This window comes from Egretta garzetta, unplaced genomic scaffold, assembly GCF_000687185.1.
Source record: "Egretta garzetta isolate BGI_Z169 unplaced genomic scaffold, ASM68718v1 scaffold56, whole genome shotgun sequence".
Taxonomy (NCBI): domain Eukaryota; kingdom Metazoa; phylum Chordata; class Aves; order Pelecaniformes; family Ardeidae; genus Egretta; species Egretta garzetta.
The window spans coordinates 13,194,936-13,210,235 of NW_009260182.1; the positions used below are offsets into that span (position 1 = coordinate 13,194,936).

A 15,300-nucleotide genomic window follows, 5' to 3' on the forward strand; every position below is an offset into this window, starting at 1 on the left:
TTTGCCAGGTTCGTTTAGCAAAAGAACATGTGGCATGCCACGTGTTAGCATGTTACACAAGTTGAAGCAACGGCAGCAACAATGACAAGCCTATACCGGCTTTTGCATACGTTGGCATGAGCCCAGAGTCCTGAAGAGTTCATGCTCTGGTTGCTGGCATATGCTCAACTTCATGTGTCCAGTATAGATCCTTCATAAATTATGGTTCTATGTCCTTTGTAGATACCAACTAGAGTTTTGCTTCCCAGCCAGCACCTATATCTTTTTTCCTAAAATGCTTGCTAATGAAATGGCAGCTCAGCAGCATGCCAGCTATGTTTTCTGAAGAAACATGGGCTGTTCCTGTGAAAAAGAGTGGAACATTAGGGAATAGCACCTCCACAACATGGAGGTGTGGAAAGCCACAAGGGCTACTGAGGGGCATTAGGTGGGCTGAAGAAATGAAACTGGGCTTAGCTCACTTATATGAGAATTAAACTCTAATTCTTTTACTGAGGAACTGTCACATGAAAATGTTAAAATGCTTTACTGGATTTGTGGGGCCAAAAGTAAGGATATAGGACTTTATGCACACTTATGGAACTGTTTAGATAATTATACAGGTATAGAATGCTACATGTAAAAACAAAGCACCTGTCTTGGTAGGTTATTTCAACAGAATAAGAATAAGCAAACAGAACAACATAAGAACACAAATACAATGACAAAGGACAGATTTTTTTTTTAACTATGCTATAGGAATCAGATGCCTAAGAAATTAGTATTTCACCTAAAACCAGAGAAATCTGAGGGATTTTCAAAGGGGAGAGACATGAAATGAGAAAACAAAACTTTTGGACATGAATCCATTATAACAGGAACTCAACACAGAGGTGGGAAAACCAGACATTTCCTTATATTGGTAAGAACTAAAAAAGAAAGTCTGCATAAAGACCATTTCCAACACATGCTATTGCTAACCCCGTCCAAACACTTAGGTGCCTTCCTATGTTCCATGTGTGTCCTCCATCCTTCTGCTAATATTTAGGATTTTATGATGCCATATTTCTACTTTTGTTAAATGTTTTTCCTTTCATTGTCACTGCTTAACATGAATTAGGACAAGGCAAGTAGAAAAGTAGGAAATGGCTGAATGGAGAAGAAATTATGTCAGAGAGATTAGTTAAGATGAATTTTCTCCTCTTGCAGTAAGACAGAATCTGAAAACATGAGTAGATAGATATATGAAACCAGGGAGCAGCTGCTCTGCAATAACATAGTCAATAGGAAAAAAAATAAGTGAAATGTCTTGTTTTGCTCCTGAAGAAAAAGCATTTAATTTGATTTACACAAATAAACTGCAAAGCAATCATCACAGACCACTACTCATACACCTGAATGCAAGAAAATTGCAAGAGAAGGCCTGTAACAAAATGCTGTATTTTACCCTCTACCTCTGTGCATATGACAGTTTGAATAAAAATAAAATAATAATAATTCATCAACTGAATCTCAGTTCTAGAGAAGGCAAAAAGAAAAGAACACACACACACACCCCAATCCAGTAATGTCAGCAGCCAACCTGAAAATAGGGACAACAGAACTAGAAATTGGAAGAAAAGTAGGAATCAATTCAATGGCACCAGCAGGAAGCTTTAAAGTTTCACTGGGCTTCTCTAAGTGACACTTTGGTCAGCACTGACTGGTTACACAAGACCAGGGAAAGCAGCTTTAGACAGACTTCCCAAGTCCCAAAATCCCAGTGAATTTCCCAAGGATATTTACTGCATGTAGATGCTTCCTTGCATGCAGCTGCATGAGACTTTTACAACATGAACATCACTTCTGAATGTTAAACTAAGCTGAAATTGTACTTGTTTGATTATTCAATAAACTGCATTCAAATCCATTTTTTAGACTATAAAGAGTACATTGTCATTACATTCAAAATAAACCTTTGCAGATAACAATCTTACCTTTAGATACATTTCAGGCTTTGCGCCCATAAATATTTTTTTAAGGATGTATACATGTCATGGTTATTTTCATGATGTCACTAAGAGACTATCACATTTTTGGCTTGCTTAGACAAGAAAAATGAGTATTACACAATTGTTTATTCATGGTGAACCCTACAAAAGGGATTAGTTTAAGTTATAGGATAACAGCGCTATAAAATCATACGGATAAAAATAGGCTATGAATACATTTAGATCACAGATTATTAAAAGCAGAAATTAAAAAAAAAATTGCTAATACAGAAATAAAGATTTGGAGCAGCCTTCCAATTGTTTATTCAAAATGCAGTTTGAAACTTTTACAGAAGGGGATTTATGCCTGGGCAGGGCTCGCTAGAGTTAGAAATTGCAGCTTGTGACATGAATTTTTGCACATCCAGAGATGGATCCTCTCTGGGCATCTGCCAGGACCAGCAAATTGGTTGTGTTTCTTGCTTGATGCAGAACACGGCTTCAGGAGCTTCCCCCACTCCTTCCCTTTTCGCTAAAAAAAAAGGCTGGGCGGGGGAACGTTGGATAGGTCACACTGGCAACCTGAACGGGTCCGGTACTGAAAAAAATGTCGTGTGTCTCGTTGCTATAACTTGCTGGCATGCTCACGGCTAAAGTAACTGTCAGGTTTGGACTGATAAGGATTTATTGGTTACAGTGGCAAAGAAACGTAAAAAGAAAAATTTAAAAAAAACCCAACCAAATCTGTGACACATTACAATTTCTTCTCCTCTGACACTTTGTAATTTTTAGGGACGTTATTTTGAACTGAAGCTTCAGTGTTCTTAATGGAGTGCTGGAAAGCGATTAATGGAGTGGCTAGTTTATGGTGTGGATGATGGGAGGGAGAGCTGCACAAATTTTCTTTTTATCCCTGGAAACAGCCTGGCTGCAACCCATCCTGGTCTTACATTCCTAAATATTTTTGTAAGTTCACATAACTCTGTACAGTAGGAAAGCTTAATACAGTACTCAAACTTCACTCAAATGGGAGAATTGTCCCTTGTGAGGCACTTGCACTTCTCAGAAATACCTAAAAGCATTTAATGGCACAAAGGGGAAAAAAGCGATCAAATTCTCAACTTCACTGCTGACACAGTACAGAAAACAGTTTTGTTCCGAACACAATGTACTTTAAACTCCCGTTTCAGCTGGGAAGCATGTCTTTAAGGTCTTTAAAAAAGTATTAACTTACTTTGCATTAAGAAACAAATGTGAATATTGAATATAAAATAGCCATGGAAAGAACACTTGGTGAAAATTAGAAATGCACTATGTGGCTGGGGAACGAACATTAGCTGTAAAAGTTTATTTCATTGGCCATTAATTATAGCGTCATACCAAAAGTGTTACAGTTATGGTTGAATTTTTAATAAATTTGGTTTTTTTCAGGTACCTACAACTACAATATTTTTTCCTGATTAATCATCTTTCATATTTTTTCATAGACAGAAATGAATCGATTTTAAGAGTTTCAAGCTGCCCCTCTGGCAGTTTTCTGGGTAATAAAGGCATGATAAAAACATTTTATTTATGCTTCAACAAGTTTCTTGCATTATGCTAACTCAAGTGGCTTATTTTTAACTCACACTGCTTATTTCTACAAGATGAAGCTCACTATCATTGCATAGAACAATTTTATTTTATTCTTTCAAGTTCACAAGCAAATAAAAATACACTTTTATTCCAGCACAACGTTTCTCTCCGTATTCTCCTCAGGAAAACACTTGCTAAAGTAGAGCATAGAGGAATTTTGTAATTCTTTTTTTCACAGAATATGTGCATAGCTCAGACTATACAAACATCCTCTATAGCTCTCCCAGTCACTTTCCATCTCAAGAACGAGGCAATTTGTGTTAACACAAGACAGCTTATCATGTGCTAAGTCTGCATGCAATTTTCTCGTGAGAACAACCATTTTGTACCTACTTGACACACGCAGTGCTATACTACACCCAACTAATCAATTCTGTCTATATTAAGAAGTGGGGAGAAAAACTGCCCACAGCTGTTATATTACATCAGCTTTCCTAACTACTTCAGACAACTCATTTTGGGGATTTGGTTGGGGTTTTTTTTAAACTAAATTGGCATAAAACATAGCCCTTCTTTCTATTTCTTTTCGAGTACATTCTATTTTTTTTTTATTTTGCCTTCTTAGAGATTATTGGTGAAGTGCAAGTGTCAGAGAACAAGCTATGCTTTCTGCAGGCATCCCCCGAAGTTTTGAGGGCAACAAGCTCCCAGGGTCACTGGGTACCCTTGGAGGATTCACAGCATGATATGAATGAGTAATAGCATGTTTACATTAGAGACCTCACAGGCTAGGCTACAGACATAAACTTTTGGAAGAGAATAACTTTATATATATTTTTTTCTTCCTTTTAAGTAAGCAAACGAGCAATATCTGTCAATTGGTACCAAGTCAGAGATAGTGAGACAGAAAAAGGTACTGGTAGGCCCCAAGAAACTCTCTGGGAGGGAAGGATGGAGTTTGGAGCTTTTCTTCTGATACCAACTTCTACCTGAGCACGCCATGACATTGAGGAGATGTTCCTATTCAGAAATTGAGGTCTCTCACATTTTATATCCAGATACTACCAGATGACACATCAAAATCTGGTCTTCTTAATCATAAACATGCTAAAGACCACATTGCATATGAATACAAGAAATATTATAATATGTTTTGGAATTTGAAGACACTATTCATCAACAGCCTACAGCTGAGGAATCAAAACCACAAAACACCGAACACAAGGACTCTGCTATCAACATACCTCACAGCTTACTTTGCAAGATTAGCTCAGTTATTGATCAACTGACACTAATTTTGACCAGCTTGGCTTCCCAGCATGCTGCTCTGTGACTTTGTACAAAGTCCCCTTACACCACATTTCTATTTTTTCTACTTCTCCAACCAGTATGCCATTTCTTTATGGAAAAGATACAGCTTGCATCAGTCCTCAGTGGTATAGTTCAGCTTTATCATTCCAAAATATTCTATTTTGTGAATACAAAGCAGTTGAAACGAAATACTGACACCTATGAGAAAGATGTTCCTGAAACTGTTGTGTCCCAACAAAATGTTTTTATTTTGTCATGCTAGCATTTCCAACAGACATCTCTTTTGTTGGGGTAAAAAAGCAAATAGTTACACTCAAAAGTATAGCAATGCAACCTGGCAAACCACTGATGTCTTAAATATCGTTACGGTACCACATACATACCAGCAGTTGGCAACTTCGTGCCTAAGCTGAAACCATAGTTGCATGCCAGAAGTGGAGGAATGCAATCCCAGCAGCACATTCAGAATGGGACAAACGTCCGTCACGCCACTGAGCAGCTCCTGCGAGGGAATGCAGTGCTGGCAAGTCTGACGTCTCATTATGAAGCACGGACTTAAGAGCAAAGACATGGCCTGGTAGCCCATGTTGTTTCTATCAATGGGGAAAAAAATACCACAAGAACCAGAGAAATGAACGTGGCAGGCTTAAGGTAGAAAGAAAATACAAGAAACACTTGGTTCTGGAGCCTTGCACTAAAACTATGGGATTGATTTTACTAACCTATTTTTCAGAGTTAATTACTGCTATTTTTATACAGCACTGTAATATCCAAAAGGAAACTTCCTCTCCTTTAGAATTACTGAGGTTTTTGCACATTATGGTGTAGCAGCTCTACACAAGTAGATATAGAAGGTATTTTCCTGCTGTCTCATCCTCTAAAATATAAAGTATGTGATGTCTAATAATCTGTATTGTGACTTTGTACTGGAAAATAACAAACGACTAGAGGAAAAAATACATTATCTTTCTGTCAGATTACATTACAAGTGCCTTGATAGTTACTTCATTCTTGTAAGACTTACAGTACATATGCCTATTAGAAAGAGGGTAATGTAATTTTCCTTTTAACTTCTAGCTCTTCTGTTTCTGATAGTCATACTAAGAATAACAATAGCTTCATAATTCCTGCTATAATGCTAAATCTCTCTTTGATACTGAAATGCTAGGACAGAATAGTTTCTGAAGTTTTGAGAGTTTGGGGAGGGGTTTTGTTTGCTTGGTTTTAGGTTGGGGTTTTTTTTGGGGGGGGTGTTTCAATAAATATTAATTTATTCATATTCAGCTTTTGCAATACTAAATAAGTAAATTTTGTTAGTCATGGGATGTAATCAAGAGATCCATAAAGGACCACAGAATTAAAATAAAAAGGTAATTTTTAATTAAGTTTGCCCAGTTTGACCAGTGACATTGATCCTGCCTCTGTTTCTTCTTCTCTGGTTTCTCAAATTTTCTATGCAACAATTGCAAATTAGATATCCTCATTCTGTGCCATTCATTAAAATTCTGCCTGCAGCCAAACAATATTTACTTTAAAGTTCATTTCAGCCTGCACTCCTTTACTTCTACATGAGGACCAAAAGTGGGTTTTCCAAGTCCAGTTTTCTGTTCCATGATGTTTTCAAAGGATCCTTCAGGTCTGCTGTTGCCCCTTGCTGCTTGTGTAACCAGGCAGGTATTTTCATCAAGCTACAACAGTCAGGGCATCCATGGGTCTCTCTCATTTTATACGTAAAACACTGAACCCAGACAATACACGTGTATACTGGTTGTGATGACAGTACTAGGAGAAGGGGAGTATCAATTCTGCAAACTCAAATTCCTAGTGCTGGGTCAGGATTTGGTTCATTACATTAACTCTTGCTCAGCATATTTCTCATTTAATACTGTTCACAGAAAAAAAATAATACATTCAATAGTGTTGTGGTTTAGCCTGGCAGGCAGCTGAACACCACACAGCCGCTCGCTCACTCCCCCCCTGCCTCAGTGGGATGGGGGGGAGAATTGGGAAAAAAAGTAAAACCCACGGGCTGAGATAAAGACAGTTTAATAAAACTGCAGATGAAAACAATAACAATAATAACGGTAAGAGAATATACAAAATAAGTGATGCACAATGCAATTACTCACTACCCACTGACCGATGCCCAGCCCGTTCCGAGCAGCGATTGCTCTCCCCCCCTGGTTGGGGTCAGCTGTCCTGGCTGTGCCCCCTCCCAGCTTCTTGTGCACCTGGAAGAGCAGGGGAAGCTGAAAAGTCCTTGACTAGTCTAGGCACTACTCAGCAACAACTAAAACATCAGTGAGTTATCAACATTCTTCTCATACTAAATCCAAAACACAGCACTAATGCCAGCTACCAGGAAGAAAATTAACTCTATCCCAGCCAAAACCAGGACAAAGAGACAGCTACAGCTGACTTCCATCCATTAAAAAAAAAAAAAAAAAAAGAAAAGAAAAATATTAATTTTCCCAGCCTTTCCTCACAGGAGAGGTGTTCCAGCCCTCTGATCATTTTTCTGACCTTCGTCCGGACCTTCATGCGGGGTCTCACCAGAGCAGAGTAGAGGGGCAGAATCACCTCCCTTGACCTGCTGGCCACACTTTTGATGCAGCCCAAGATACGGCTTTCTGTGCTGCAGGCAGACATTGCCAGCTCATGTTCAGCTTTTCACGCACCAGTACCCCCAATCCTTCCCTGCAGGACTGCTCTCAATCCCTTCATCCCCCAGCCTGTATTGATACTGGGGCTTGCCTCAGCCCAGGTGTAGGTCCTTGCCCTTGGCCTTGTTGAACCTCATGATGTTCACATGGGCCCACTTCTTGAGCTTGTCCAGTTCCCTCTGGATGGCATCCCGTCCCTCAGGCCTGTCAACCGCACCACTCAGCTTGGTGTTGTCTACAAACTTGCTGAGGGTGCACTCAGTCCCACTGTCTATGTCATTGATGAAGATATTAAACAGATGCCTCTGTTTAGACAATAGATGTCTCTCTGGAAGAACAGTTACCTTAACTTCAGTAATTCATGAATTTTCAGAGCTTTCCTTTTTAAGCTCAATGTTTATAATGGCCTTAGTGCCGAATATATTGCAGGCAAGCATACTTAACGTCAATTAAAAACCTCCCAGCTACATTAGCTGCTTCTAGAAGTGACAAAGGGAACTATCCCGCTTCAGGCACACACTAGCATCATTGTAATTAGAAAGGCAATCTCTTAATCTGTCACTGAGATCAAAAGCATAACTCAGAGTTCAATGAGCACCAAGAGGAATATGGATTGTTTTCAGTCTAGTTTAGAGTGTATGCACAAAGTACAGATAGTCTCGCTCCAGAAGAAAAATCATTCCCCATGGCTACTGTCATCCTTCCTCACCTATTGGAATATGCTCAACCACTTCAAATAGCAACACAGCATAATGAGGGGTTTTGTAAACAATTACAACAAGCCAACACAGTATGAAATTTAACATGAAAAATTGCTTAGATTTCCTCAGGAATCCTACACATATTACCAGACAAGGAAAAATAATGGTTGGAGCATTTGTATTTTTGCTCTTTGAGAATATTTAAGATGAAATTAAACAAAGAACTAATTTGTTAGTGTGATCAACCAGATCTAGAGAATTTACTAAATCCACATGGGATTTGAAATACAAGAAAAACTGGCAAGAAAACTTTAGATGCTTGAAAGGAACTTGTACTGATTTTCCTTCCTCCGTATTTCTCCAAATAATAAAAAAAAAATAGATAGAACTGAACAGTTTCAACCATGTCATGACTACTTACACAACAGACAGCTCTAAGGAACAGATTTTGAAATTTATGGCATTTGAGACGACTTAATGTGGTCATTTCAGGTCTCCAAGTTCATTAAGCCATTTTCTGTTAAAAGTACTTGCATGAAATTAGGGGCACACTCCTTATTGGCAAGCTCTTCAGCAAAAAAAAGTTGCACAATGGGAGTCTGAAATATTATTAGTTTACAATTACTAGTATTTTTCTATTTGAAACAATCCAAAAAAAGAAAAAAATAATTCTGAAGTTAATTTATGAAGTTCCTAACTTTAAAGATGTCACGCATATGTGTTGAAAATAAAATTGTTTAACAATTTCTTTAAGCATATGCCCAATCCTTCAGTGCCTAGGAAGAGCATCTGTGTTTCTTCATGTGTGCATGCATGTATCTGTGTGCATGCACATTTCAAAAGCATAGGCAGGAAAAGAAATGAAGTGCCCAGTAATTTAAAGAACATAAATTACATGTTTAAAGAAGCACATCAGTATATCAAAATGTAAAACCTTTATATTTTACCCTTTCATCGCTTGAGTTTTGCTGAAGAACATCTAAATACCCTATTTTTATACCAGCTGCTTAACAACATGGGGTTTTTTCTATGATCTGATTTGTTTTGCTTGCCTTTCCTGCTCTTTCATTCCCTCAAGTGAATGTGTTATTACTTCAATTGCATGGCACAATACATAGTTGCAGAATGTCATACTGAAATCTACTGAAAATAGGTTTTGTGCAATCTTATCTAATAACAACTGAGGACATCATGCGACCACATAGCACTGCCACACAGTTGGTAACTTAATGATAGAGCAACACTTAAAAGTACACACAATCTCAGTGAGACCTGGTCGAGTAAGACTGAGCTATACAGCTAAAAAAAAAAATAAAATTAAAGCAAAACTAAATTCAATGCTAAATTCTTACAAATACTTCAGTATTTTTTTTTCTTTGTCTAGAAACATGTCTAGGAATATTGGGAAAATGTTAACAGTGAGTTTCTGTAAAGCAGCCACTGCTGAAGTACTAGTGCCTGGCATGGTTTTCTTCTGGGTCAACTGTGAAAAATATATGTAATCTTGCTTAGTGATCTTTCATCCCGATTTCCCAAGGAAACACTGCTTATGCAATCATCTTCTGTTTGTGTACGTTTGTTTATTTTTATTTGCTGGTTCCCTCCAAATAGCTTCTGAACCTGTTAAAGAGTTTCAGCCACAGGCGACAAAGGAGCAGCATTCTCAGGGGTAATTATGCTCCTATAAACTTCATGAAAAAGTACACTTGGTTACGAAATAGAGAGAGAGAGAGAGACTTCATGCACCCACTTCAGAAAATGTGCAAATACCAGATCAGCTCCATTAAGCACCAGGAAGCACACAGCGGAGAAGCCACCACAACGGATTGCCCCCAGCTAGAGGTGACACAGGGAGTTTGTGCGGGACGGGGGCTGTCCAGTTTGTGCGGGATGGGGGCTCTCCAGACCACTGTGTCACAGTGGCTGTTGTGGAGGGCAAGCAAATGAGTGGTGTGGTGTAACAGCTCAGACACATACTCTTTTGTCCCAGCCGACATCAGGATGAGGGAATAAGATTTAGCTCCCTAGCCCAGATCTTGACTTTGGGTCTAGCACAGCTGGCCCAGCAACATCAGTCCTTGTCCCCAGAAGCATCATGTGAACTATGGCATTTTCCAGAAGAGATATTTAGAGGCCAGATATTCTCAAGCATAAAAAGACTTGCCACGACCATTACTAATAACATTAATTACTTTGCCACACACTGTTCAGAGACTGCAATGTCTTTGGAGCAGGGTGCATACCATATACTGCCTATGATTCCTTGGGTAATAGCAATGGTTAACACCATTGCCCATAAGTTAAAAAAAATAACAATTTTAAAAAATCAAACTGTAAACCACAGATTTTTCTATTTAATATCTTGTTCTAATTTATGGGGTAATCATACAGGCTCTTAATTTTTCAGTTGTTCAGGTCCTCAGAATCACTATTTTAACTAAATGAGAGCTGCTGGATTGCTGAAACTTATTTGAAAGGACAATATCACTGTTTCATGGCTTTGAAAACCCACTTTGCCTGTCTTTCATGGTACCCAGAGCATATGAAAAACTTATCTAACTGCTTGTGATAACCGATGCTGTCCTGCTCAGATCAATGCATCTCCCAAGAACATAAGACACTGAATACAGACAGGGAAGACACTGGAACTGAAACCACCACAAGCTGTCAAGTCTTTGCCCCTAGCTTCAAATTTCAAGTAAACTCTCAGCCTCCCGAATATGAAGCGATCTCCGCAGGGTATATCACAGAACTGGGTTCAAGGTGCTCACTCTCATCTGTAGAATTTATGGTCTCTAGACCTCTTCCAATTAAATTCCATAAAGCTCTTCATATTTTAACACACAGTTTCATTACCACGCTTGCTTAAAAAAAGTTTATTTAGTTTCTAACCTACTCTTTCGATTTTCATCCAAATAAAAGGGGTAGTCAAGGCCAATATAACCGAGCACTGTACAAAACCTAAATTTACAGAAAGTTTTTATTTTCACGTGGTACTTAAGGAGTGATATTCACATCTTAATGCCTCTCGTTAGTACTACAAATTAAGGCCAGCGGCACAGAGGTGCATCGTGATCCGGATGCCATAATACATTTATGAGTCAACCTTTTCAAACCAGCACAGGGCAGTAATTCTTCATTTCAGAAAACTCAAGCTAGATGCAGAGAGAGTGCCATCTCTACAGATCACTCGCGAGTCACTGTTCACACACATACAAAACACAGAAAAAGCACCTTTTGTGAGATGGTGTTTGTCAAAGCATTTTTACAAACTGCTCAGTAAAAAATCCGAATATTCCATAAATGTACTTCCATCATGATTACTTATATATTTTATTATAGACATTATTAAATGTTCTTTTTAGTATTAATAAAGTATTAGTAAATATGGGATTATCTATTCCTAAAAGGGAAATAACTGTATCCCCAAATCTTTTTTCCTGGCTGGCTGGTTGTATCCCCTGTAAACCTATTATCAGATTTCCTTTTACAGCAGTAACACAATTTAAGACAATCTGAAATAGAAACCTTCTAATATTCATGCTATGGTTGAAAAAAAAAGGCAATTTTCTGAGAAGTCTGCAGAAACAAACACAAACTAGGTCCAACTATATTTTGAAAAAATTGCATTTCATGCACAATACGAGTTCTATAGTAGTCTTAACTTCAGAGAAATCAGTTCTGTTTTACTCTTAGAATGGACAGTTAAGGGGCAAACAACGTCTGTTTCTCAGTTTGTTTGATTAAAGTTGCATAAAATGAGGAGTCCTAGTTTGAGACAACTGCTCAGTGAAGTCTCTCGCTTGTGTAACATGCTGTTGAGAAATCACCAGAACTTGGGAGGACTGACACTTCTGTAATCCAAATCCTGTTGTGACATGCATTGAAAAAACAAAATAATAAGGGGAAAGTTGTCACTAGCTTATTGGAGGAGGGCTTCAAACTGTTCTGTGCTCAAAAGTGGTCTCGAGCACTCCAGGATAGAAAAGAGCCAGAATATACAAGTAACTCAGTTCCACCTGGAATTCTACTTCTCCTCTAAAGTTTTCAACTTTGACATTGAACAATTTCATTTTCCACATAAGCTAACACTCTTCTGGCTCACGATCTCATGGCAACCACAAAAGAACTACAGACAAGCATGATTCTTGTCTCTATGGCATTCACATTACTAAATTTTTTCTTCTGCAGGACCACAAGTTGTACAAAGCCGAAGTAAATGAGTAATCCTTAACTCCAGCACACCCACATTTCTAAGCACCTGATCTTCTAAACTTAACATTATCTTAAAAGAAGCTGAATTTTCCTAAAATCCTTTTTGGTCCATTTGAATGAGCCATGAAAATCAACAGCAGTTGCCGTCACAGTTCTCCATTTTAAGCATCTGAAGTACCACTCTCAATTGGCTTGTGCGGAAAAGACAAAGCTGGGGAAACCTTTGCCTAAGGGCTAGGAGCACTCATCCAGACGTAGTTCATTCACACCCACAGCTTCCACTTCTTGGTAGACTATTCCAGCTCTTCCCACCCTGACAGCTGAAACTGGCTTTTGCAGATATTGGTAAGTGTATGGGGCCAGAGAACTAGAGACAGAGCATCTGAACCTGATGAGAATGTCATCACCAGAATTCTAGTCTTTGCTTCAAGGACCACTTACGAATTTGGCCAAATAGCACCGTATACAGAGACAATACTCGCTGATTTTATCTGTAATGTTGCGCAAAATCAATACCATAAAATTAAGAAGGTTTAGATGGTGATGATACTCGAGGCTATGCACTGTTCTCAATATTGTTTGCAATGTCTCTTCAGGTTGAAGTATTTCTATAACTAGATAACTAATAATTTTTAAAAAGCACATGCTCAGTATCATTTCCCAATGTAAATTAAACATAAAACAACAAAAAAAAAATCCCAAGGAGGTGTTTGCATCTGTTTCTAAACACTAATGCTTTACCTGCAGTACATTAGAATTTAATTTACTAATTTCCCTTCTTGCAATAAATTTGTAATCCTATCCCCTAAATTGTTCTGTCTAAAATATTTGTAAACTTCTTTATGAACCTCATATCTTTGTAACAGCTGAGATTAAACTAGTTACTAAATAATACGCAACTACTCTTCATTCCATACCACTTAATATTGCCAATATTAAAGAAGTATTTCTTACACCTGTAACTATATGCAGAGAAAATTCAGTATTTCTTTACATAACTGTTCAGTTAGCTTTATCCTAACTATTCAAGGTGCTTAAGGGATTCCTCCAGACCTTGAAATACATTGCTTATTTTTTAATTGCAGTTAGAATATTAAAATGTCTCAGTATCATATACTTACCCACCATATTACACAACCATAAACAGCATGCACGTCACAAACATATATAGCAAAATATTAGCTAACATTGATTTTAATATTTCATTTTTTTGCATATGGAAACATTCATACAACATAGAATACATTCATGGATTCATGAATGTAGCAAATACTTTAAATCAACAGCTCTACTTAATGAATGTATTCTTACAAAGCAATATAAAAATAATTTAGCTTAAACTGCAGGAGATGTCTTGAAATAGGCATGATATAACTACTTATTTTAGATGCACTGGCAAAGTAAGTTTCCCATAGATATAAAAAAATAGCCTTTCCAACTTGCTTATGTGATTATTCTCAAATGAGTGACCTATATATACAGAAAGCAGTGTTACTGCAGTATAGCTGTTACTGCTCATTTATTCCATCGAAGTTTCAGCGTGTTTTCCTCCTAACCTATTAGGTGCTCCCGAGCAGACTGTATAGAAACTCGCTCCTCTTCCCTCTTCCAAATATTGACTAAAAATACACAATCATGGAGCTGTATCCATTTCACCATCTGCTCTAGTGATAAATATTGTCCAATTTCTTTAGAGTATAATTAAAATATAGAATAGAATTAAAATTAGAATAGAATGAAAATGGAAGTATTGGAGACCAATGAGTTAAACAACCCAAACTATACGTCAGGTACATTAGTGTTACCGTTACATATACCAGTCTTCACTGTGATAGTGTACATACTGTAGTACAAGTCTCTGACTGGGTGTTTATTTTAGTTCTAAATTGATGGCAGTGCTTTCCTGTATTTTTCATGTCCATCCCCATTCACTCATTCTTATGCTGTTTCTTAACTTGATGACTGTCTAGAAACTCCACTGTGCAATGCAGTTCAGAACATCTCAACTTCATTATCTGATGTTTGTTTTTATATTTAAAATACAAAGTCTTTGTAACTGAAGGTGGAACGAGGCTGATCAGTTACTCACAGTCTCTCCAGGGACCTCAGTCCGAAGAAAGAGCCATTCTTCAACCATAAGATCTTGTTGTTACTCAGAATCCTACAAGAAGTCAGGAAAGAATCTGGTTAATAGAACATGATAATTCTACTGATTAAAAACATGTCATTATAGTAAACGACTGCTCTGTAAAATACTAATCACAAAATTCTCTGCTTCATTTGCATTTTCCCATCATAGCAGTAAATAAAGATTACCATTTCCCGAAGTGCATAGTTTCTTCTTTATTAAGTAAAAGCACATTCAAGAAGTATGTCAACAAAGGAGTTTCGGTTTCAGCTTGAAAATTATAACACTGATAAATGTCCACACTTCACCAGTAGATTCTAAATTACCACTGGGAAAGGTATTTGTTGGGCTTCCCAGTCATCAAAAAGGCTGATGAAGCAAGGGACGTGTTAAAAACTGTTCCACTAGATCAGAGGACAATACAGTCACTTTGCAGTGGCTGCTATAGCGGGGACATACGAAGAATGGTATTATCAGTGGCTGATAAATACAGAGAAAGTATTAAATTTTCTATAGGAGAGACAAACAAAAAGCCACCCCTTTACCACAAAGACAGACTAGTCCAAAAATGTTTTCCTGTTGCAACCTCTGCCTCATAGAAATTCAGTAATTAAGCTATGCCTGGCCCACCATCAAGTACACATGCAAACCAGCCCTGCATGCAAACTAATGCAAAAGTTGTCTCTTCTTGCTCTTACTGTTAAACTACCATTGCTATCGCAAGTGGCTCTTTCTAGTTCAGTGATTTTTCATCACTA

General features: G+C 37.8%; 1 protein-coding gene across 1 annotated transcript in view; it reads right to left on the minus strand.

The window, feature by feature from the left end:
• LOC104129171 (adhesion G protein-coupled receptor A3) overlaps window positions 1-14,747 on the minus strand; it is a 238,525-nt gene extending 223,778 nt beyond the window's left edge. Inside the window, exons 1-2 of the mRNA XM_009642086.2 lie at window positions 14,731-14,747; window positions 14,504-14,575 (exon numbers count right to left, since the gene is read on the minus strand). Coding sequence (XP_009640381.2) covers window positions 14,504-14,575; window positions 14,731-14,747 — 89 coding nt within the window. The remainder of the gene's footprint in view (window positions 1-14,503; window positions 14,576-14,730) is intronic.
• Window positions 14,748-15,300: the final 553 nt, after the last annotated feature.